This window comes from Myotis davidii, unplaced genomic scaffold, assembly GCF_000327345.1.
Source record: "Myotis davidii unplaced genomic scaffold, ASM32734v1 scaffold59, whole genome shotgun sequence".
NCBI classification, from domain to species: Eukaryota; Metazoa; Chordata; class Mammalia; order Chiroptera; family Vespertilionidae; genus Myotis; species Myotis davidii.
In genome coordinates, this window is record NW_006293001.1 from 578884 (window position 1) to 602087 (window position 23204).

Genomic DNA, 23204 nt, shown 5'->3' on the forward strand with positions numbered 1-23204 from the left:
AAAAGAAGGAATTCTTACCATTTGCAACAGCATGGATGGAACTGGAGAGCATTATGCTAAGTGAAATCAGCCAGTTAATGAACGAAAAATAACACATGATCTCACTCATTTATGGATAATAAAGACCATTATAAACTGATAAACAAAAATAGATACAGAGGCAGAGTAGCATCGAACAGACTGATAAACTACAGTGGGAAGACTGGGGAGGTTTGGAGGGGAATGGGGTAAGAGATCAACCAAAGGACTTATATGCATGCATATAAAGCATAACCAATGGACACAAGACACTGGGGAGTAGGGGAGGCCAGGGTAAGGTCAAGGGTGGGGGAGAAGGAGACATATGTAATACTCTTTGTAATACTTTAAGCAATAAAACAAAATTTTAAAAATAAAATAATTGCAAAAAAAAGAAATACTTCAGTTATTTTTAATGGGGAAAAAAATTCAATGCTAACAAAACAAAAAACAGGTACACTTAAATATATTGCTATTAGCACTATAAACTTTTATGGACAGAAAAATCTAATGACAAAGTTAACAAAAACTATCAAGACTGTTCTTTTTCATGTTCAAGTATTCTTTGATTGGCTAATTCTGCTTTGGGGCACACATGTCATGAAAATAACCCTAAATAATGGTAACAGCAGAAAGAAAGGAGTACCAAGATGTGCAGCGCTATTTACAATATAAAGATTTGTGGACTCATACATACACCAAATAGAAGAGTCAAACAAAATGTAGCATAGAGTCACAATAGAATAAAGTTATTAAAACTGAAAATTATGTAGACTAAGTCAATACTCAAATATAGTGTATATTAAGTCAATACTCAAATATAGTGTATATATATTACATATATAATGTTTTACACAAATTTAAAACAATATGGACTCATTGATTACAACTATGTCATGTATGTATGTCTGTATATTGATAAAGATTAGAAATTAACAAGGAATGATGCAGCTTTATAATCTTTAAATTCTTATTTTGTAAGGTTGTTTAAATCATGATAGACAAACTAAACATAATAGCTCTGGACAGTCAATCCTAAAAACCCCCACAAAATTTTAACTTTACATTCTAGTAACTACACATTTCACAAGTTTAAGTAAAGCTTGTAAAACTTACTCCTTTTGTCTCTCATCTTATCCAAATTTACAACATCTAACTTTATTTATTAAGAAATATACGTTTTTCCTAGAAATATATAACCTTCCAAGACTAAATCATGAAGAATTGGAAAATCTGAACAGACTGATCAGCAGTGAAGGAATTGAAACAACCATCAAAAACCTCCCCAAAACACAAAAGTCCAGGACCAAATGGCTTTATCAATGAATTTTACCAAAAAAATTGAAGAGGAGGCAATACTTTCTAATACATTTTATGAGGCCAAAACCTGGCAAGGATAACACACACATAAAAAGAAAACTCCAGGAGAAACTGGTTTGGCTCGGTGGATAAACACCGGGAAATTAACGCCGCACACAACAATTGATTAATACCTCAGAGAAACAATACGGACTTCACCCAGAACCACAGGAAGCCTGGCTGACTGTAAACTCTACAACTAGAAGGAAGGAAAGGCACACTGAGACCCACAGAAGCTGCAGGAGAGAAGCACAGAGGTACGGGGCTCACCCGGGGCTCGCGCGCGCGGAAAGGGACTGGGACTAAATAGGCCAATCAAGAGTGAGGAAATTAAAACAACCATCGAAACCTCCTATAAAATAAAAGTAAAAAGCCAGATGGCTTTCTTAGTAAAGTCCACTGAACATTCAAAGATTTATCATTTATCCTTTTCAAACTTTCCCAAAACATTGAAAAAGAGGCAATAATATTTCCTAACACATTTTATGAGGCAAAAATAACCCCAATACCAGAATCTAACAAGTATTACATGCAAACAACAACTCCAGACCAATATCTCTGATGAATACAAATGCAAAAATCCTAAACAAACTACTAGTAAATTGAGTACAACAATACATAAAAAAAAAATAAATAATACATTACGACCAAGTGGGGTTCATTCCAGGGACACAAATTTGGTTCAACGTACATAAATCAGTCAATATACTAGTACATTAACAAAAGAAAGGATAAAAATCATATGATCAAATCAATAGACACAGAAAGAGTATTTGATAAGACACAACATCCATTTATGATTATAACACTCAATAAAATAGGAACAGAAGGAAAGTATCTCACCACAGTAAAGGCCATATATGATAAACCCTCAGCTAATATCATACTCAATGGTGAAAAACTGAAAGCTTTTCCTCTAAGATCAGGAACAAGACAAAGATGTCCACTTTCACCACTCTTATTCAACATAACTCTGGAAGCTCTAGCCAGAGCTATAAGGCAAGAGAAAGAAATAAAAGGCATCAAAAGGAAGGAAGAAGTGTCACTTTTTGTGGATGACATGACTCCGAATATAGAAAACCCTAAAGACGCCACCAAAAAACTATTAGAAACAATAAACAAAGACAATCAAGTGGCAGGATACAAAAATCCATTGCTATCCTGTATACTAACAAAAAACTTCAGAAAAAAAATTATTTTTGCCATTGCAACCAAAAGAATAAAATACCTAGGAATAAACTTAAAAGAATGTGAAAGACCTATATACTAAAAATTACAAAACATTATTAAAACAGATTGGAAAAGACACAACAAAATGGAAAAATATCCCATGTTCATGCATTGGAAGAATCATCATAGTTAAAATGGCTAAAGCAATATATAGATTTAATGCAATCCCCATCAAAATCCCAATGTCATTTTTAAAAGAACTAGGACAAGAAATCATCAGATTTGTATGGAACCACAAAAGACCCCAAATAGCCAAAGCAATCCTGAGAAAAAAAGAATGAAGCTGGAGGTATCACATTACCTGACTTCAAATTATACTACAGAGCTATGATAATCAAAACAGCATGGTACTGGCAGAGAAACAGACATACAGAATAGAGAGCCCAGATATAAAAACCACATGTATATGGGCAGAAAATTTTCGACAAAGGAGCCAGAAGCACACATTGGAATAAAGCGTCTCTTCAATAAACGATGCTGGGAAAATTGGAAAGCCACATGGAAAAGAATGAAACTGGATTACAGTTTGTCCCCATGTACAGAATTAATTCAAAATGGATCAAAGACCAAAATATAAAACCCAAAACAATAAGTTACATAGGCCCAGGCTGGTTTTGCTCAGCGGATAGAAGGGTGGTCCCTGGTTTGATTCTGATCAAGGGCATATGCACAGATTGTGGACTCGAGCCCCAGTGGGGGCATACAGGAGGTAGCCTATCAATGATTCTCTCTCATCGTTGATGTTTCTCTCTCTCTCTCTCCCTCTCCCTTCCTCTCTGAAATCAATAAAAATATTTTAAAAAATACATAAGTTACATAGAAAATACAGGTACCAAACTTATGGAGCTTGGTTGTAGAGAACATTTTATGAATTTAACCCCAAAGGTAAGGGAAGTAAAGGCAAAAATAAATGAATGGGACTATATCAAACTAAAAAGCTGCACAGCATAAGAAACTGACAGCAAAACAAAGAGGCAGCCAACCAAATGGGAGATATTTGCAAACAGTGGCTCTGACAAAAGTTTAATTTCCAAAATATATGGATAACTCGTAAAATTACCAAAATATAAAACCCAAAACAATAAGTTACATAGGCCCAGGCTGGTTTTGCTCAGCGGATAGAAGGGTGGTCCCTGGTTTGATTCTGATCAAGGGCATATGCACAGATTGTGGACTCGAGCCCCAGTGGGGGCATACAGGAGGTAGCCTATCAATGATTCTCTCTCATCGTTGATGTTTCTCTCTCTCTCTCTCCCTCTCCCTTCCTCTCTGAAATCAATAAAAATATTTTAAAAAATACATAAGTTACATAGAAAATACAGGTACCAAACTTATGGACCTTGTTTGTAGAGAACATTTTATGAATTTGGGCCTTGGTCGTGGAGAACATGTTATGAACTTGACCCCAAATGTAAGGGAAGTAAAGAGGCAAAAATATGAATGGGACTATATCAAACTAAAAAGCTGCACAGCATAAGAAACTGACAGCAAAACAAAGAGGCAGCCAACCAAATGGGAGATATTTGCAAACAGTGGCTCTGACAAAAGTTTAATTTCCAAAATATAAAATGAACCCATAAAACTCAACACCAACCACACAAACAACCCAATCAAAAAATAAGCAAAACACCTCTCCCAAGAAGACATACAAACAGCCAACAGATATATGAAAAGATGTTCAACCTACTAGCAATTAGCAGAGGTGGGGAATCTTTTTTCTGCAAAGGCCATCTGGGTATTTATAACATCATTCTTGGGCCATACGAAATTATCAACTTGAAAATTAGCCTGCTATATTTGGTCAAACATTTCATTAGCTCACCCTTGACGCCTTGGCAGAGCCAGACCAAATGATTTTGTACTATTCGGCCCCAGACATTTCCCACCCAGAATTAGGGTAATGCAAATCAAGACTACAATAAGGTACCACCTCATGCCTGTTAGAATGGCTCTTCTCAACAAGACAAATAGTAACAAGTGTCGGAGCGGCTGTGGAGAAAGGAAACCCTCATTCACTGCTGGTGGGAATGTAAACTGATACAGCCCCTATAGAAAAACAGTCTGGTGATTCCTCAAAAAATTAAGAATAGGACTACCATAGGATCCAGCAATGCCTCTTCTGGGTATCTACCTGAAAACCTCGAAATCATGCATTTGCAAAGATATATGCACCCCATGCTCATTGCAGCATTATGCATGGAGGCCAAGACATGGAAACAACTAAAGTGTCCTGCGATAGAGGATTAGAATACTACTCAGGCATAAGAAAGGATGGACCCTGAGAATATTATGCTAAGTGAAATAGGTGAGTCAGAAAAAGCTAAGAACCATGATTTCACTCATATGTGGGATATAAAACTGAAATTCGTGGACACAAACAGCAGTGTGGTAGTTGCCAGAGGGAAGGGGGTGAAAGGGTGAAGAATACTTAACATATGATGATGGGAGAAGATTTGACTTGGGTGGTGGGCACACAATGCAATATACAGATCTTGTAACACAGAAACCCACACCTGAAACCTCTATGATCATATTAACCAATGTCACCCTAATAAATTTAAAAAAAAGAAATATACAATATTCACCAATAATTTACCTCCGATATAATGAGTTTAAAAACACACACACACACAAAACTACTTCCAAGAAACAGAAGAGGAATTTTGAAATTTATCCATTTTATAAAACTTATGTGAACTCTCTACATTATTTATTCACTTAGCACACAGTATGCTTTGAAACTTAGAGTATCACACATACCTGACGCGATGACAGGATCCTGCATAAGCTCCCTAGTGATTGGACATATAAATTCATCAGGAATTTCAGAAGAAAGGGTTTTCACCTTTGTCCTGAGCTCTTCAATTTTCCTCAGAACTTTACTGCGCAGCCCTAGAGATTCTAAAAAGAAATTTACTCTGTTAGGACTGGAGAACTCCTGGTAACTTTTATGCAAATCTAACAAATAGAGGAAGATTTTATCTGTTACAAGTAAAAACCTTCAGACACTGTTTACCACATTGAACTGTTTTCTTTATAAATCCTTTCATGAATTTTTATAGTATGAAACAGTGGTCGGCAAACCGCGGCTCGCGAGCCACATGCGGCTCTTTGGCCCCTTGAGTGTGGCTCTTCCACAAAATACCACTTGTGGGCACGCACATACAGTGCGACTGAAACTTCGTGGCCCATGCGCAGAAGTCGGTTTTTGGAAAGGAGATAGACGAAATAAGTATACGAGTGTGGATGGGAGAGTTGGAAGGGGTCTACCTCAGCGAACGTACCTCAATCAGATTAAGGACGTTTTTACCAAAGGCCAGCTTAGGAGTACCCTAATTAAGTTAATAACAATGTACCTACCTATATAGTTTAAGTTTAAAAAATTTGGCTCTCAAAAGAAATTTCAATCATTGTACTGTTGATATTTGGCTCTGTTGACTAATGAGTTTGCCAACCACTGATATAGAATATTGTGTGGTTAATATAAATCAGCAACTAATAGATTATTTATTCTAAACAATCTTAGATTCTGAAAGTTCCTCAAGAATTTTAGATTGCTGAACACTAATATACCACACAAAATCAGAAAAGGTTTATTATTATTGATTAGACAAAAGAATTCCTAAAAATAAACTTTAAAGATGGTCAGCATAATAATGTAAACAACAGTATGATAATTGCCAGAGGAAAGGGGGATATGGTGAGGTAGAAGGGGTAAAGGGAATAAATAGAGATGGAAAGAGGATTGAGCCCGGCTGGTGTGGCTCAGTGTTTGAGAACTGACTCATGAATCAGGAGGTCGATTCCAGGTCAGAGCAGGTGCCCAAGTTTCGGGCTCCATCCCCAGTAGGGGGCATGAATGAGGCAGATCAATGATCTCTCTCATCATTGATGTTTCTATCTCTCTCTCCCTTCCTCTCTGAAATCAATAAAAACATATTTTTTTAAATATATTCATTGATTTTTCACAGAGAGGAAGGGAGAGAGATAGAGAGCCAGAAACATCGATGAGAGAGTAACATCGATCAGCTGCCTCCTGCACACCTCCCACTGGGGATGTACCCGCAACCAAGGTACATGCTCTTGACCGGAATCGAACCTGGGACCTTTCAGTCTGCAGGCCGATGCTCTATCCACTGAGCCAAACCGGTTACAGCAATAAAAACATATTTTTTAAAAAAGAGAGACTTGACTTGAGGTGGTAAACACACAATACAATATACAGATGATGTGTTGTGGAACTACATAACCTAAAACCTCTATAATATTATTAAACGGTCACCCCAATAAATTTCAATAAAATATTCCATCTTATGTTTTTAAACTTTATGAAATTGGATATATTATTTGCTAATTCTCATATGAAACGCAATCACAAATAAAGTTCATCTGTTTGTCTAAGACTGTACACGTGTTTCATTCATTTGTATTTTTACTTTTATCTTAAGTTTTAAAATTCTTAATTTTTAATTTCAGGAAGTTTAGTGTTACTAGCTGTTTACATATTTAGAACAAGGTAATAGCACTACTTTAGGTGGAGGTGTTTGGGGTGCTGAGGATAGAAGAAAAGAATTACATTTCAGAATGCCCCATAGTTCCCATGAAAAGCACATCAACTTTCTTTCTATTGGTGTCTATACACACCTTGGAAAAGATAGCAGAGACACCTTTTCAAGGACATTTGCAAACATACTTGGAAGCTAGAGAGAAAGTGTGTCCCTTCCAATCAGAAGGAAGGTCTGTTTCCAGATAAGTAAAAAGATGTCTTCCTCTGGGGCTGGTTTGTTAGCAATCCCCTTATAAGATTGGCAGGGGTGGGTGGGTAAGGTGTTAAGGCAGCGGTTCTCAACCTGTGGGTCGTGACCCTTTTGGGGGCGAACAACCCTTTCATAGGGGTCGCCTAAGACCAGCGGAAAACACATATATAATTACATATTGTTTTTGTGATTAATCATTATGCTTTAATTATGTTCAATTTATAACAATGAAAATACATCCTGCATATCAGATATTTACATTATGATTCATAACAATAGCAAAATTACAGTTATGAAGTAGCAATGAAAATAATTTTATGGTTGGGAGTCACCACAACATGAGGAACTGTATTAAAGGGTTGCGGCATTAGGAAGGTTGAGAACCACTGGCTTAAGGTTTCTCAGTTGTGACATAAACATACATTGGTCCCACAAGGCTTAGGGAGAAAGGGGAACCAATCTGAACATGAGGCTCATGCTGCCTGCTGTGCCGTAAGCTGTTTAAATATATTTGGACTCCCTGACCATATCAAAGGAAGTATGGCAAGCCAACTTAGCAGCTGCCTGCCTCTTAGGGACTGCTCACTGCATACTGAGATTCCTATGTAATTCATGGAACCAAACTGAGGATTTGTTAAACAATTTTTTAAAAGCACCACAGCAGGTATATAATTAGACAGTAGTCATCTCATTTAAAGGGATAATTATACAACATCTAATAAGAAGATATAAAAACATTTAATATTCTGAAAAATATATTTCCCATTCTGTCAAAAATATTATACACTGGCTAATATTTAGAATCTTATGTAATATTTGTAATAGGGACTATAGAAAACCTCTTCAAAATATCCCAGATAAGAAAAAGTTAAATTGTGTGTAATCCTTGTCCAATTTAATGTCATTTTTAAAAAGGAAGCAGTTACCAAGTCAAATCCAAAGAACTTAACCAGAAAATAATCCCCTTTTGTGACTGGGAGTTGGGAGTAAGTGTTGTTAAACTTAAATGCTCAGGAAGAAAGGACCCTTACCAGCTAAGATGGGCAATATCTGGCCATACAGGCATACCTTCGAGATATTGTGGGTTCAGTTCCAGACAAACGCATCATTTTTTGCTGGCAGAGGGTCTTGCCTTCAATTTATAAAAAAAAAACACACAACGCAACAATCTGTGAAGCGCACTAAAGCAAGGTGCAACAAAACAAAGCACAATAAAATGAGGTATGCCTGCATATACATAACCCTGAAAAAGCATCTAGTTCTGAATAAGATGACAAGTTAGAAGGCCACCAGCTCCTGTACCCTCATCCCCAACCTTTACTTACCCCTGGAAATGCTACATAATAAAGAATGATACAGTCTCTAGACACAACCATCAAACATAGAACACAAAATTTAGAAAACCCACAAGGAAACAGAGGTAACTGGATTCCAAAGTTGGGGGATGGGAATGTCAGCTTACAGCAGGGATCTGTATCTATGAAGGGGAAGAGTGACCTTTCCACTTGTACCTTCACTCTCCCCAACTTTGTCCTATAAGATCGGTAATGAAGCAGCAATGCCAGTTTTAGCTAGAGGCGCTATAGCCTGGAGCCAACAAACTCAGCCCAGCAGGCTGGTCAAGAATCACGCCTTCACCCTCCACCCCCACCCAGAGAGAACCAGAGAACCAAAGCTCAGTTCTCAGAAATAAAATTTTAAACTACTTAGGATTTTTAAAAAATTAACAATAATAAACCTTCTTACTAATCAAGAGAAGTCAGGTAAGTCTAAAATCTATAATCAGGAAAAAAAAACAAAACCCAAGGCTGTAGTTACAGTAGGGATATTCAAAAGGATTTAGAGGAGATGAGGACAATATAGCTTCTTAATTTAATTCCTCTGAATCCCCACATAAAACAACTAGATAGCAAAACCAAATCCCAACGATATTTCCAATGAAACAAGGTATCCTTATAAACCCCACAACAGTGTAAGTAGATGATGACAAGCCATCAACATCCAGAAGACCAGAGGTTGACATCTGTGTGGACGGAAGCACAGAACATCTGATGGGCCCGAGGAAAGGCGACTCTAAAATGCCCAACAAGCACTCACTGGCAAGTGGGGAGGGCTAGCTAAGAGCAGCAACTGAACTGGGATGTGCAGCCCGCTCCCATAGGAAGTCAGCCCACAGTAACTAGATGTGAAGGGACCATTTCACCTTTATCATGTGTAAAGAAAAAAAAAATGCTAAATGTTCTATTCCTTACCAACATAGGCAGTTAGGCAACAAGTAAAAATCTACCTAAGGAAGTACTGTATTATTAGGAATTGAAATTTGAAACTTTCAAAATCTGATGATGTTAAGGCAGTGGATGTATTAAGTTTGAAAAGCATTTGATGTAATTTAATTTTAAGTTAGAAAACAAAAATCTCTCATTTGCTTTTTATGGTTTCTTGGAAACACAAGATGAAAAAGTAAAGGTACCTTTTGAAAGAAAACAAACCTTGTTCCCAATTAGGAATCTATGATTGATAATTATTTGAATATTAAGTGTATGGGCTGACAAGTTATACCATTGTTCCTTGGCATTTGTCATTCCAAGTTTCTATATTATATCATCTACAGCAATTCCAAACTCCAAGATAGGTAGCATTTTGCAATATTCCTGAGACCAATATAAACGAAGGCAGATGAAAGTTATGTGGCTAGTGACTATGTGCCTAGCATCACATCTCAGAGAAACTTTCTTGCACTTCACTTTTCATACTTTATGCTTTTTGAATGCGATATTAAATGCTATAGTAGAGTTCACAAATTTGTAGACTCAAACATCTTAAGACATATCTTTCTCAATGTCAAGGATCTTTTGTACCTATAATCTCTGTCTGGACATTCCTTTGGCAAATGTATTACTAGATAAAAGGAGTTATTTCCGACCTAAAACTGTATGTCAATTATACCCTTAGTTTTCATCAACACAATCCTAGAAAATGACTATTATCCTAGGTTAAAGCACCAGATTCCAACAGATATTAAAATCTACAGAAAGTTCCTTAATTGTATTGAAAAAATATTTGATGGACTGCTTGATTCCCTAAAAATAATTTTTTAAGTGTCAAACATAATAGATATACTACTTTGGTCTCTAATACTCCAATATACATTATTGCACAATTAATCAACTTCCTCCATATGATGAATGTTAAACAAATTCATATTTATTCATATTGACATAGGAACCACTTTAACAGTTGTAACATAAAGGCAAATAAAATTCACTGTCATATACTCATCAGTTTGCCTCTTAACACATTTTTTTCCCCTAGATCCATTTTCAATTCTCTATTATTCCAATTTATTGGTTTGAGGAAAAGTCTGCTTAAAATTCAAAACAAAGAAATTCACTGTAGCTTATTAAAGTCGCACTTGTAGAAAATTAAAGTTAGCTTCTTGATCCTTTACAATTTTGCAAAAACATTAAAATCTTTTATCTGAATGTAAAAAAGTAAATGTCTCCCCCTTTTTTTTACGAATTTATTTACTACTTCATTCTGTGTTTAATTTGTTGAATTTGCTAACTTTCCAAATCTTAAAACAGATTCCTTATTTACTAGAGAATATGCAAATTACTCTCTCCATTCATAATGATTTTCCTAATTAGCTATTAAACCACCAAAGAACTTACTTAAATTGTATTTCAATTTTGGCTTGAGCCTGATACTTTCAAAATTTATTTCATACTTTAAAATGATTGTAACTACTAGGCGCCCGGCTAGCTCAGTCGGTAGAGCATGAGACTCTTAAAATGATTGTAACTACTAATCAAAAACTATTTCCTGTCATTGAATCTTGTAAGAATTTCTTCTTTATTTATCTGGCTATTAGAATAAAACTCTATTACTATTAATAATTTTTACTATGCTTCTGTTGTGTTTTCAAACATCATTTGTTAAAACCTATAACTATTATTTTACATTGTCAAGTGTTTCTGCGAGAAAGGTACTGTTAAGATTACTAATGAAGATGTTAAATTCACCAGAACTTAAAAAACACAACACTACACAATACTACCTACTTTCAGGAAGAGTAAATTATAAAGCAAATAACTTATTAAAGATACAAAAATAACTTTTGTATGGCCTGGGTACAAAACCATTTAACCCTAATGGTAGCATTCTGCTAACTTCTTAAAAGGCCATAAGTCTCCAAGAAATTTAAATAGGTTCACATACTATCTATACTATATAAGGAAAGTATAATACTGTACAGTGGGGCCTTGACTTACAAGTTTAATCCGTTCCGACACGGAGCTCGTTAAGGAGCTCGTTAACTCAAGTTACTCTATCAACTCTGCAAAAAGTCGGGACACTCGTAAGTCAAGGCCCCACTGTACTTTAAAATGATCCTTGATAATAAACATTGTTAACTGACTATTCATTAAAAATAAATCTCATTATAGATATTCTATTTCCTAAACTTTCTGGTTAAGATTTTACTATAGCATATTGAGAATAGTGTCTGTTTCTTATGTTTAATAGAGCATAACATTAAGACTTCAAACTGTTTTTGATAAGGATCTAGTATCCAGAATAAAACAACCCCTACAACTCAACAATAAAAAGACAAATAAACCAATTTTAAAAGGGCAAAGGATCCAAATAGACATTTCTCCCGAAAGATTACAAATGGCCAATAAGCACTTGAAAAGATGCTCCATGTCATTAGGTAAATGCAAATCAAAACCACAATAAAATACCACTTCACATCTGCTAGAATGGCTATAATCAAGAAGACAGGTAACAACATGTGCTAACAAAGATGAAGGAATTGGGATCCTCACATATTGCTGGCGGGAATGAAAAATGGTACAGCTGCTTTGGAAGACAGTCTGGCAGTTCCTCAAAATGTAAAATGTAGAGTTATTCTATTCCTAACTATACCCAAGATAAATGAAAACATATATTCACATAAAAACACAGACATGTATGCTTATAGCAGCATAGCTGATGATAGCCAAGAAGCGGAAGCAACCCAAATGTCCATCAAGTGGTAAATGGATAAACAAAATGTGGTACAGCCATAGCCATACAATGGAATATTATTCAGCCATAAGAAGGAATGAATACTTATACACACAAAAACATGACTGAATCCTGAAAGTATTATGTTAAATAAAAGAAGTCAGATACAAAGGCCACATATTGTATGGGACTTTGTACAAAAAATGTCAAAAATAGGCAAATTCATAGAGAGAGAAAAATAGATTAGTGGTTGCCAGAGGCTTGGAAAAGACTGGGGTTCTTTTGGAGGGTAAAAAATGTTCTGAAATTAGGTAGTGATGTATTTACTAAAAACCACTGAATTTTACACTTAAGAAAAAAATGACTTGAACACTGAAAATTAAAAAAACTTGAGAGACATTTTAAAAGACCTGAAAAAATAGAAAAATATCCTCTGCTTATGGATTAAAAAGATTAACATTGTTAAGATGACTAATCCTGAGATTAGTCTACAAATTCAATATAATCCTTGTGACTATCAGGTGGCTCTTTTGCAGAAATTAAAATTTTGCATAAAATTCATATGGAAATGCAAAGGACCCAGAGTAGCAAAACCAATCTTGAAAAAAAACACAAAAAAACCCACACACACTTTTCAATTTCAAAATTTACTACAAATCTACAGTAATTAAAACAGTGTGGTACTAGTATAACAGACAAACAGATCTATGAAATAGAATTAAGAATCTAGAAATAAACCCTCGAATATATGGTCAATTGATTTTTCAACAAGGTGCCAAGATAATTCAAAGGGGAAAGAACAGTTTTTTTCAACAAATGGTGCTAAGGCAACTAGATATCCACATTTAAAAAAAAAATGAAGCTAGATCTCTACTTTATATCACTTATAAAAATAAAGTAAAAATTGATCACACACCTAAATCTAAGAGCAAAATCTATAAAAGTCATAGAAGAAAACATAGGTGTAAATCTTTGAGATTCGGGATTAGGCAATGGTTTCTTAGATATTACCCCCACGGTATATGCAACAAAAGAAAAAAAACACACAGATAAAGTGGACTTCATCAAAATGTAATACTTTTGTGTAGTACAGGGAAAAAATATTTATATTTGATAAGGGTCTACTACAGTGATGGCGAACCTTTTGAGCTCGGCATGTCAGCATTTTGAAAAACCCTAACTTAACTCTGCTTTGGAAAATAGTCTGGCAGTTCCTCAAATGTAAGCACAGTTACCATCTGACCTACCAATTCCATTCCTAATTATACAGCCAAGAAAACAACAGATGCTCACTCAACTTGTGCATGAATTTCCTAGCCTCATTATTATAACAGCTAAAAAACTGAAACAATCTAAATTCAATCAACTGAAGAGTGGGTAAGCAAAAAGTGATAAATTTATACAATGGAATATTATTCAGTCATGAAAAGTCAGGAAGTACTAATATATGCTACAACATGGATGAACCGTGAAAATCTGCTAATAAGTAAAAGAGGCCAGACACAAAAGGCCATATGAAATGTCAAGAATAGGCAAATCCTTAAAGAATTTAAAAAAAAATGGAAGAAACCAAATAAATAAATAAAGATGAGGAAATGAAAGAAATGTTTAAATTGTCTGAATAAAATACAAGTAAAACAACAACAACAAAAAATAGGCAAATCTTTAGAGACAGAAAATCAATTAGTAGTTGCCAGGGACTAGAGAGAAAGGGAATAAGGAGTGGCTGCTAATAGGCATGGGGTTTCTTTTGAAGTGATGAAAATGTTCAAAATTAGATAGTGGTGGTAGTTGTACAACCCCATAAATATACTAAAAACCACTGCACTGTTCGCTTATAAAAGGGTGAGTTTTATCATGTAATTACATCTCAAATTTAAAAAATATTTTTTAAATTTAGTTTTTTATTAAATTTATTGGGGTGACTGGTTAATAAAATTATATAGATTTCAGGGGTACAATTCTACAACACATCATTTACATTCTATTGTGTTTACCAAACCAAATCAAGTCTCCTTCCATCACCATTTATGCTCCCTTTACTCTCTTCTGTCTTCCCCCTCTCTCCTTTCTCCCCTCTGTAATCACTATACTGTTGTCTATGTATTTGTCTATGAGGTTGTGTGTGTTTTTTCTGCTTAATCCCTTCACTTTTTCACCCAGCTTCCCTAAAATTACAGTTATATGGTGGCTTAAGTTACCTAAACATTTATTTTCCATAATCCAGCAATTTTCAACCAGTGTGCTGCAAGAATTTTTAGAACATGCAATATCTTAACTATTTAGTCAGGGGCATTGACCTCTTTTCCCTTAGATTGTCAAATAAAAAACATGATTAGATTGTCAAAATAAAATATGACAACAGCCAACCAACAATATCCGTCTGGTGTGAGTGAATCAAAATTATACCTTTTTTTTATGAAATCGGCAAAAAATAATATATTTTTTGGTGTGCCATAGAATTTTAGTAATTAGTTTACGTGTTCCATGAGATGAAAAAGGTTGAAAATCGCTGCCATATGCTAGTGAAAATATATTGTCCTATACAAAGACATATAATCTTTCACTAATCTTACCAATTTTCAAATCATCAGCCAGGCTTTCTTTTGTAAGATTCAACAATTCTCTCCCATCGATGTTATTCATTTTGAAAACACCAACAAGGTCTTTTAAATCTTGTGCACAAAGCCACGCTGAGACGTCATCTTCGGACCAATCTTCAGTGAACGGCTTCAGTTGCCCTTCTGTGCTCCTTGCTTAAAAAGCAAACAAAACAATCCCACAAACAAACAGGCAAGTGAAATAACAACAAAAGAAAAATGGTTTCCTTTATATATTAAAAAGTAAATAAAATGTCCTTCAATCTGTGTTTTACTACTTTACCATCCCTTTAAAATTTTTCAGAACATCAAATAGCATGTATAATTAAAGTGCTATTTAATACAGTAAATACTACTCTTTTGGAACTTTTTTTGCTGAAAACAATTTTTCTTTATTATATAAAATACTTATCAGGAAAAGAATTCTATTGGCTCTCTCATCTGCATATTAGCTCCACTATTTGGTTAATTTTGGCAGTGATAAAAATAAACAAAACAAATTATGTGTCAGCATTGCTTGATGAGGCCAAAAATAAAACCAGCAAAATAAAACTATAATTTCTATTTTGTTTACAGGCTATATTTATTTGGAAAAAATGAGTATGGAGTATAAATAGTTTACAAAACTATGGGATATGTGATATACACGAGTGTGCACCCAAAGTATTTATTGAGAGTTTTAACATAGGTAACTACTTTAACACGGTCTCCTCTAAAACCATTTTTTAAAAAGAATATATTTTATTGATTTTTTACAGAGAGGAAGGGAGAGGAATAGAGAGTTAGAAACATCGATGAGAAAGAAACATCGATCAGCTGCCTCCTGCACACCCCCTACTGGGGATGTGCCCGCAACCAAGGTACATGCCCTTGACTGGAATCGAACCGGGGACCCTTCAGTCCGCAGGCCAACACTCTATCCACTGAGCCAAACCGGTCAGGGCCTAAAACTATTTTTAAATTATATTTAAATAAGGACGTATACTTTATACTGAGGAAAGCAATGTTAATAATTGGTTAAAAAAAAAAACTGAACTTCTGATTTTAGAGGTGAAAGGGGTTGAACTAGGTTAAATATACAGTCCTTACTAACCTTGGCCAAGTGTTTCCGGGTCAAACTGCCAGATGTTCACTGTTTTGTCCATTGAACCAGTAGCAAGCAAAAGAATATTGGGGGCAAAGGCACAAGTTGTGACATACCTAGTTAATAAAAACAACTATTATGTATCCTCATACTAATTTTTTAATTATATTAATACAAAATAAGGTTAAGTTCAGACCTGGTATGCTGAGTCAATGTGTGAAGTATATTTTCAGTATTCTGAAAAACAAAACAACAAAATAATAGCTTTACATTAACTCAGGCAAAAGTTACTAATAAAAAAATTGTTTGACATAAATGGTTTATATACTCTATGTGTTTTAATATTATTAGTTACTAATATAGGTTGAAACTTTACCTAATGAATAAAAAAATAGTATCTACACCTAATAAAATTATCAGGTACCTATTTCACTTTCTTAATTATCAGCACTGTTGTCTACTGCCCACTTTCCTAGAAATTTTTAGTATAATGTATTCTTGACTTTTGCTGATGTGTTTGAACTTACTAATAATAACCTAAACATCTATTATGTGAAATAATTTATATTTTTGCTATGGCATTTGACTTGCACCTATTGCAAGACCAACGAGTAGAAATTAGTCACTTAATAGATTCTGAATACACTTAGCTGGCCCTCCACTATTAGACTCATAATAAGTCTTTCCTCAACACTGACTCCTCCTGGAGAATATTTTAATTAACTACATCTTCACTATATGTGAATGTTGATTTTTCTTCATACTCGTGCAACCTGGTCTTTATTCATATGGTTCTACCCAAAACTCCCATTCTCCCCAAAACGATTATAACCTACTCTTTCTCATAATGGTCTCTAAATCTAGCCAGAACTAGAACAGTGGTTGGCCACTCTCAGCTATACCCTCACATACTCTGGGGTAAACATTCACCCTTTGTTGTTATGAAAACCTGGTGTAAAACTTTAAGAATAATTAATATAAAGCAGTATTTTGGATATTGATGCTCTTTATATCTGTATTTTCTTTGCTCAGATTAAACATCTGTCCATTTTAAAATCATTATTGAAATATTCAAGGACTTGTCCCAGAACCAGTACCTTACTTGCATAACTATTTCAGCATCTCTGAAAATGTTTATATTATATCGGTCACACTAAACAGGAAAAAAGTACATATTTTTTTTCATCTTGCCTAACTAAACTTGAAGTTCAGTAGCCTAATAAATAAGCACTTTATACAGATCATACACCAAGATTTTTAAATACTTACAATATCATACACTATAACAGACTTATCCACTGATCTTTAAAAGAAAAAAAAAGTATGAGTGAAAAATTCTATAAAAACAGTATAGTATCTATTTAATTAGTATTTTAAAATCATTTAAATAACTTTTTCAGAAAAGGCTAAAATATTGATACACATTTAGAATGCATTTTTATATGATGAACTTTTATTTAAACAACTACATGCCATATATGAAATTCATCAGAAAATTATAATCTTTATTAAACACTAGCATATGCAACTTATACTATATAAGCCATAAAGAGAATAAGAATTTGTTATGTATAAATAAGACACAACCCCATGTCAAGTTAGTAACTCAAAGGGAAAAACCACTACAAGGAAAAGGTATTACTTGCTACTTGGTTTTTGTTTCAGATAGCATTGTTCTTTATCATTGATATGGCTGTGACTTAATTACTAATCAATATATATATGTCTTGATTGTGACCCATTTTTGAAAATTATAATTTTAAACTTGGTATGAACTCTACATGGCTTCGATTAATGGTATAAAAATTAAAAGCAACTATCAGGGCCAGTGTTCTCAGTGGTTAGAGCATAGGCCTACACATCGAAGTCTCTTGGGTTCAATTCCTGGTCAAGGGCATATAGCTGGTTTTCAGGTTTGATCCCCAGCCCTGGTCTGGGCACATGTGGGAGGCAAACAATTGATGTGCATCTCTCACATCGAAAATCACCAGGGATTATTCCAGTGGTGGAAAAAAATCATCAAACAAAAAAAAGGCAATACTATACAAAGTACATAATTAAAAACAACAGATAAATATGCCCTATATGGTATTTTCACCCTTTGGAAATGATGTTTATAACTCATATGTTGCAAGGCAAGAAAACATAGTAATACAAGTGTTACCACCCTCTGTACAACTTTAATAATATTTGTACTTATTATTAAAAGGTAGCTGATTATATTGCCGAAACCGGTTTGGCTCAGTGGATAGAACATCGGTCTGCGGACTGAAAGGTCTCAGGTTTGATTCCGGTCAAGGGCATGTACCTTGGTTGTGGGCACATCCCCAGTAGGAGTTATAAAATAAAAATAAATAAATAAAAGGTAGCTGATTATAGTCTGACCACAGGAATCATACCTATGGAAGCCTTAAAATTCCTTTCAATAAGAGTTAAAATTCCTTATTTAGTAGGCTACTGAGTGTTGATAATGCATCTTGAATGCAGCATCTGTGTCATATACTCAAAATAAGAATTATACTTTAAATGTTCAAAAGTAAAATAAAATACAAGAAAATGGGAATCATATAAATGCATTTGGATGCCAAAACAACAACACATAGTTATAGCATTATGTGCTAAATTTCAGCCAAAAAACTTTAAGAAATCATACTCATACCTAATATTAGTTGAGTATGTATATGCTAGACATAATTTATAGACATTCTTATTTAGCCTTAAATCCCTTATAGTACAAGGTATTGTTTTTGGAATATCATATTCTTAGGGAAAACTCCATTACTTCTGAGCATCCTCAAAAAAGGAAACTAAAAGAAAATTCCAATTTCTGAGACTACCACTGGTACAATTAAAATTAATTCACCCTAATGATATATAAATGAGAAGCTGGATCATGATTAGTAATCTTAAAAGCACTGTATTGGGAAAACAGAAATTAGGACAACAAACAAGAGTTCACATATGGGAATAGCAAACAATAAGCCTGAACAAATACCATGCTCATGGACAGGAAGAATTAACGTCATTAAAACATCCATACTACCCAAAGCAATCAACAGATCCAATGCAATCCCTATCAGAGTTGAAGGTATCACATTACCTAATATGATACTATGTTAAAGACTATAGTACATGGTACCGGTATAAAAACAGATACAAAGATCAATGGAACAGAACAGAGCCCAGACATAAACCCGTAACTATATGGTAAATGTCTGTTCTAATTCATATCAAAATGGCTTAAGGAAATTACAACTAAATAGCTTACCCTGAGACTAGCATCTGCCCATTGTGAGAAAAAGCACAAGTCAGAACAGGAGCACTGTGCCCACTCAGTGCACTTTTATATTTTAATTTAAAACCTGCAAATAATAAGGTGAGAAAATTAGCAAGCTGACCCTTAGAATTCATTCTTATGTCAAAGCTATAACACAATTATTTATTCAATTAATCTTTCACTGCCTACAGGACACAAATGAAAAAAATTCCCATGCAACTCAGATACGGGAATGTAGTGTGATTAAATGGTTTCCAAAGTTCAGAAATAGGTAAAGAAAATGGTGTGCTCAGCAAACATTAGACAGGGGATTGCTATAATTCTCAAATTTTAAAAATATATAAAAATTTAAAGTATATTACAATCTTTGTATTTGACTTTAAAATATATTTAATAATATTAAATATACTAGATGCCCAGTGCACAAAATTCATACACTAGGGTGGGGGAAGGGTTTCCTCAGCCCAGCCTGTGCCCTCTTGCAGTCCGGGACCCCTTGCTCCTTACCGCCCACCTTCTTACTGCTCCTTACTGCCCAGCTCGCTGAATCTTAGTGCCCGGCTTGCTGCTCCTTAGCGCTGCCACAGAGGCAGGAGAGGCTCCTGCCACCGCCACTACACTCACCAGCCGTGAGCCCTGCTTCTGGTTGAGCAGCACTCCCCCTGTGAGAGTGCACTTAGCACCAGGGGTTGGCTCCTGCATTGAGTGTCTGCCCCTGGTGATCAGTGCGCATCATAGCAACTGGTCATTCTGTCATAACAGTCGCTTAGGCTTTTATTATATAGACTAGAGGCCCAGTGCACGAATTAGTGCGCCAGCAGGGTCCCTCGGCCTGGCCTGCGGGATTGGGCCAAACTGGCTCTCCAACATCCCCCGAGGAATCCCGGATAGTGAGAGGGTGCAGGCCAGGCTGAGGGACCCCACCTGGTGCATAATTGGGGCCAAGGAGGGACAGGGGGGGTTGGCCAGCTGGGAAGGGCCGCAGGAGGGTTCCAGGGCATGTCCAGCCTGTCTTGCTCAGTCCTGATTGTCCAGACCCCAGCAGAAAGCTAACCTACCAGTTGGAGCGTCTGCCCCCTGGTGGTCAGTGCATGTCATAGCAAGCAGTTGAGCGGCCTTAGCATATCATTAGCATATTACACTTTGATTGGTTGAACAGACAACTGGACGACTGGGCACTTAGACTATTAGGCTTTTATTATATAGGATTAGTTAATAATATACATATATCAATTTCCCAAAAGCCTAAAAGGAATCGAATAGCAGTTTTTAAAATCTGATATTAGGTATTTTCTCATTTCATACATGAAAAATAATCAATGGTAATTTATACATCTTATAATTCCAATATATTTTATAACATGCCCACCAAGTATGGTAACACTAAAATCTTTTATTTCCTATAAGCTCTTGAAAAGAAATATCACAACTATTTTAAAGGAACTCATATATTTTAGTAACAGCCTATAAAAATAATTATTAAGAAGAAATTGCCCTGGGGGTGGGAGAGGACAAGGAACTAAGTGAAATCTATGATTTTCTCAGACCTAATGAAAATTTTTTTGAAGTGTTAATGGCTCTTAAGATGGCAAGTATTGAACTAAACAAAAAGATCATTAGAGCAAGTTTCAACAACAAAGTATATACATATATATATATATATATATTTGTTTTTATTTATTATTAAATATGTATTTTATTTCTGTTCAAAATAGAAAAAAATACATTTTTATCTGGGAGAACAGACATGGGCATTAAAAGCACTGTTTAGAACATGCAGATCAGTATATAGGCATAATCAATCAAACAAGCAAAAATGTTAAGCTACCAACCAAATGAAGACCAAAAAACTTGCAATATGACCATAAGGTTACATTCTCAAAGATAAGATACATATGTCTATCTACTCTCCCCCACAGGAAAGCAATTAAAATAGGGTACAAATGACATACATGCTTTATAAAAATGTTTTAAATGAACATTAATAAACTGTTATGTATATCTTTTTAAGATTTTTTATTGATTTTTAGAGAGAGAAAGGAAGAGAGAGAACATCCATGTGAGAGTAAAACATTAGTTATCTGCCTCCTGCACGCCCCCTATCAGGGATTGAGCCCACAACCCGGGCCTGTGCTATGACTGGGAATTGAACATGGACGACGCCCAACCAATTGAGCCACACGAGCCAGGGCTGCTATGTATATTTTTAAAAGAATCAGTGTAAAGATACATTTTCCAGACAATGTATAATAAGCTTTACTCTGAAACAATTTTATTTAAAATATATTGTGTTTAGAACATCTACAAATATAGAACATCTATATATATATATATATATATAAAAATATATATATATGACTATGTTCATGGCTTCTTATAAGAATTTTACTTTGATAGGAACAGAAGGCAGAGGTAGGATAGATAAGAGAAATAAAGAAACTCTTATCCTCCTCAGCAAGTAACTGAATACATTACTACTGTATTTGCCGGCATATAAGATGATTTTTTGGCCCTGAAAAATATGTCTCCAAGTGGGGGGTCGTCTTATACGCCAGGTACACTTCAGATAGACTGCCCATAGTGCTTGCCCCGTGCCATAGTGGCCTCCCGATGCCCGCCCACTTCATTCCACATACCGTTCAGGCATCAGCAGAGCTGCTGGGTGTATGCTCGGCTGTTATGCGATTTTGCTGTTATGCCATTTTACCACACTCGCAAAATCGCACACAGCCAACCATACACCCAGTATGGTATCGCGATTCGTGATTTTGCGCTATCATACTGGGTGTATGGTCGGCTGTGTGCGATTTTGCGAGGGTGGTAAAATCGAATAACAGCAAAATCGCATAACAGCCGCGCATACACACAGCCGCGCTGCTGATGCCTGAACGGAATGTGGAATGAAGCGGCTGCATGTCATAAGCATTTGAATATAAATTAAAATGTTAAAATCAAATCTGATATTGTTTTACCTTTTATTTGGTGTGTGGAAGGTGTGCGGAAGAGGGGGTAGTCTTATACGGCGAGTATATAACAAACTCTGTATTTTGAGTGGAAATGTTAGGGGGTCGTCTTATACGCCCAGTCGTCTTATACGCCGGCAAATACGGTAAGTGTAACCTAATACGCAATGAAATAACTACATTTCCACAAAAAGAAGTGCATCTCTTTCCTGATAACAGGCCCTTCTTTATACACTAGTATAATGACAAAGAGTCTCTCTTTGACCAAACTCTGCCAGATTCTTCTGAGTTGTCTTCTCAACTAGTCCTTGATCTTGGCCTATACAGACTAACATAGTTTCTAAGAGCCCAAGGTTGCATCCCCAGCATGACTCTAGCCTCCGTAAAGTGCCTGCATGAGAAAACTCAAGGCTGTCAAAAAATTTTTACTAAGTATTTATTTCATCCAACACCTGAAGATAGGGTTCCTGACTCCCAGGCCCTGTAGGAAGTTAGTAGTTTAACTTCCTTAAGTTCCAATTAGCAAACCAAGATGGGTTTCACATGAATCAACACCCACATCTTCCTTCTTCCTTTAAAATGCCCAGTCACCTCTGTATAACCTGAGGTTGAGTTCAGTTCATGGTGGACTCTTTTCCCTATTGCAACAGTGCTTACCACTTCAACTACTGTCCCACTTTGTTTATCTTTCATAAAAATTATTAACAAAATGTAGTCTGTGATATAACTGAAGCTTATTAGATAATAAAATAAGAATACTTTTAGGCGTCTCAAACAAATGGCCAACTGACCATATATTTCAGAGCTCCCATTAATGGTAATAAAGGGCTCAGACGGCATAGCTCAGTGGTTGAGCGTCAATCTATGAACAAGGAGGTCATAGTTCAATTTCAGGTCAGGGCACATGCC

At 35.4% G+C, this 23204-nt stretch overlaps 1 protein-coding gene across 2 annotated transcripts in view; it reads right to left on the bottom strand.

Moving 5' to 3' along the window:
- Positions 1–23204, bottom strand: part of WDSUB1 (WD repeat, sterile alpha motif and U-box domain containing 1) — a 49378-nt gene that overhangs the window by 18181 nt on the left and 7993 nt on the right. Inside the window, exons 5-10 of one of the 2 annotated variants that reach the window (XM_006766450.2) lie at positions 19324–19417; positions 17325–17358; positions 16252–16292; positions 16065–16171; positions 14948–15127; positions 5368–5508 (exon numbers count right to left, since the gene is read on the bottom strand). In XM_006766450.2, coding sequence (XP_006766513.1) covers positions 5368–5508; positions 14948–15127; positions 16065–16171; positions 16252–16292; positions 17325–17358; positions 19324–19417 — 597 coding nt within the window. The remainder of the gene's footprint in view (positions 1–5367; positions 5509–14947; positions 15128–16064; positions 16172–16251; positions 16293–17324; positions 17359–19323; positions 19418–23204) is intronic. The other variant, XM_006766451.2, reaches the window with a different exon arrangement.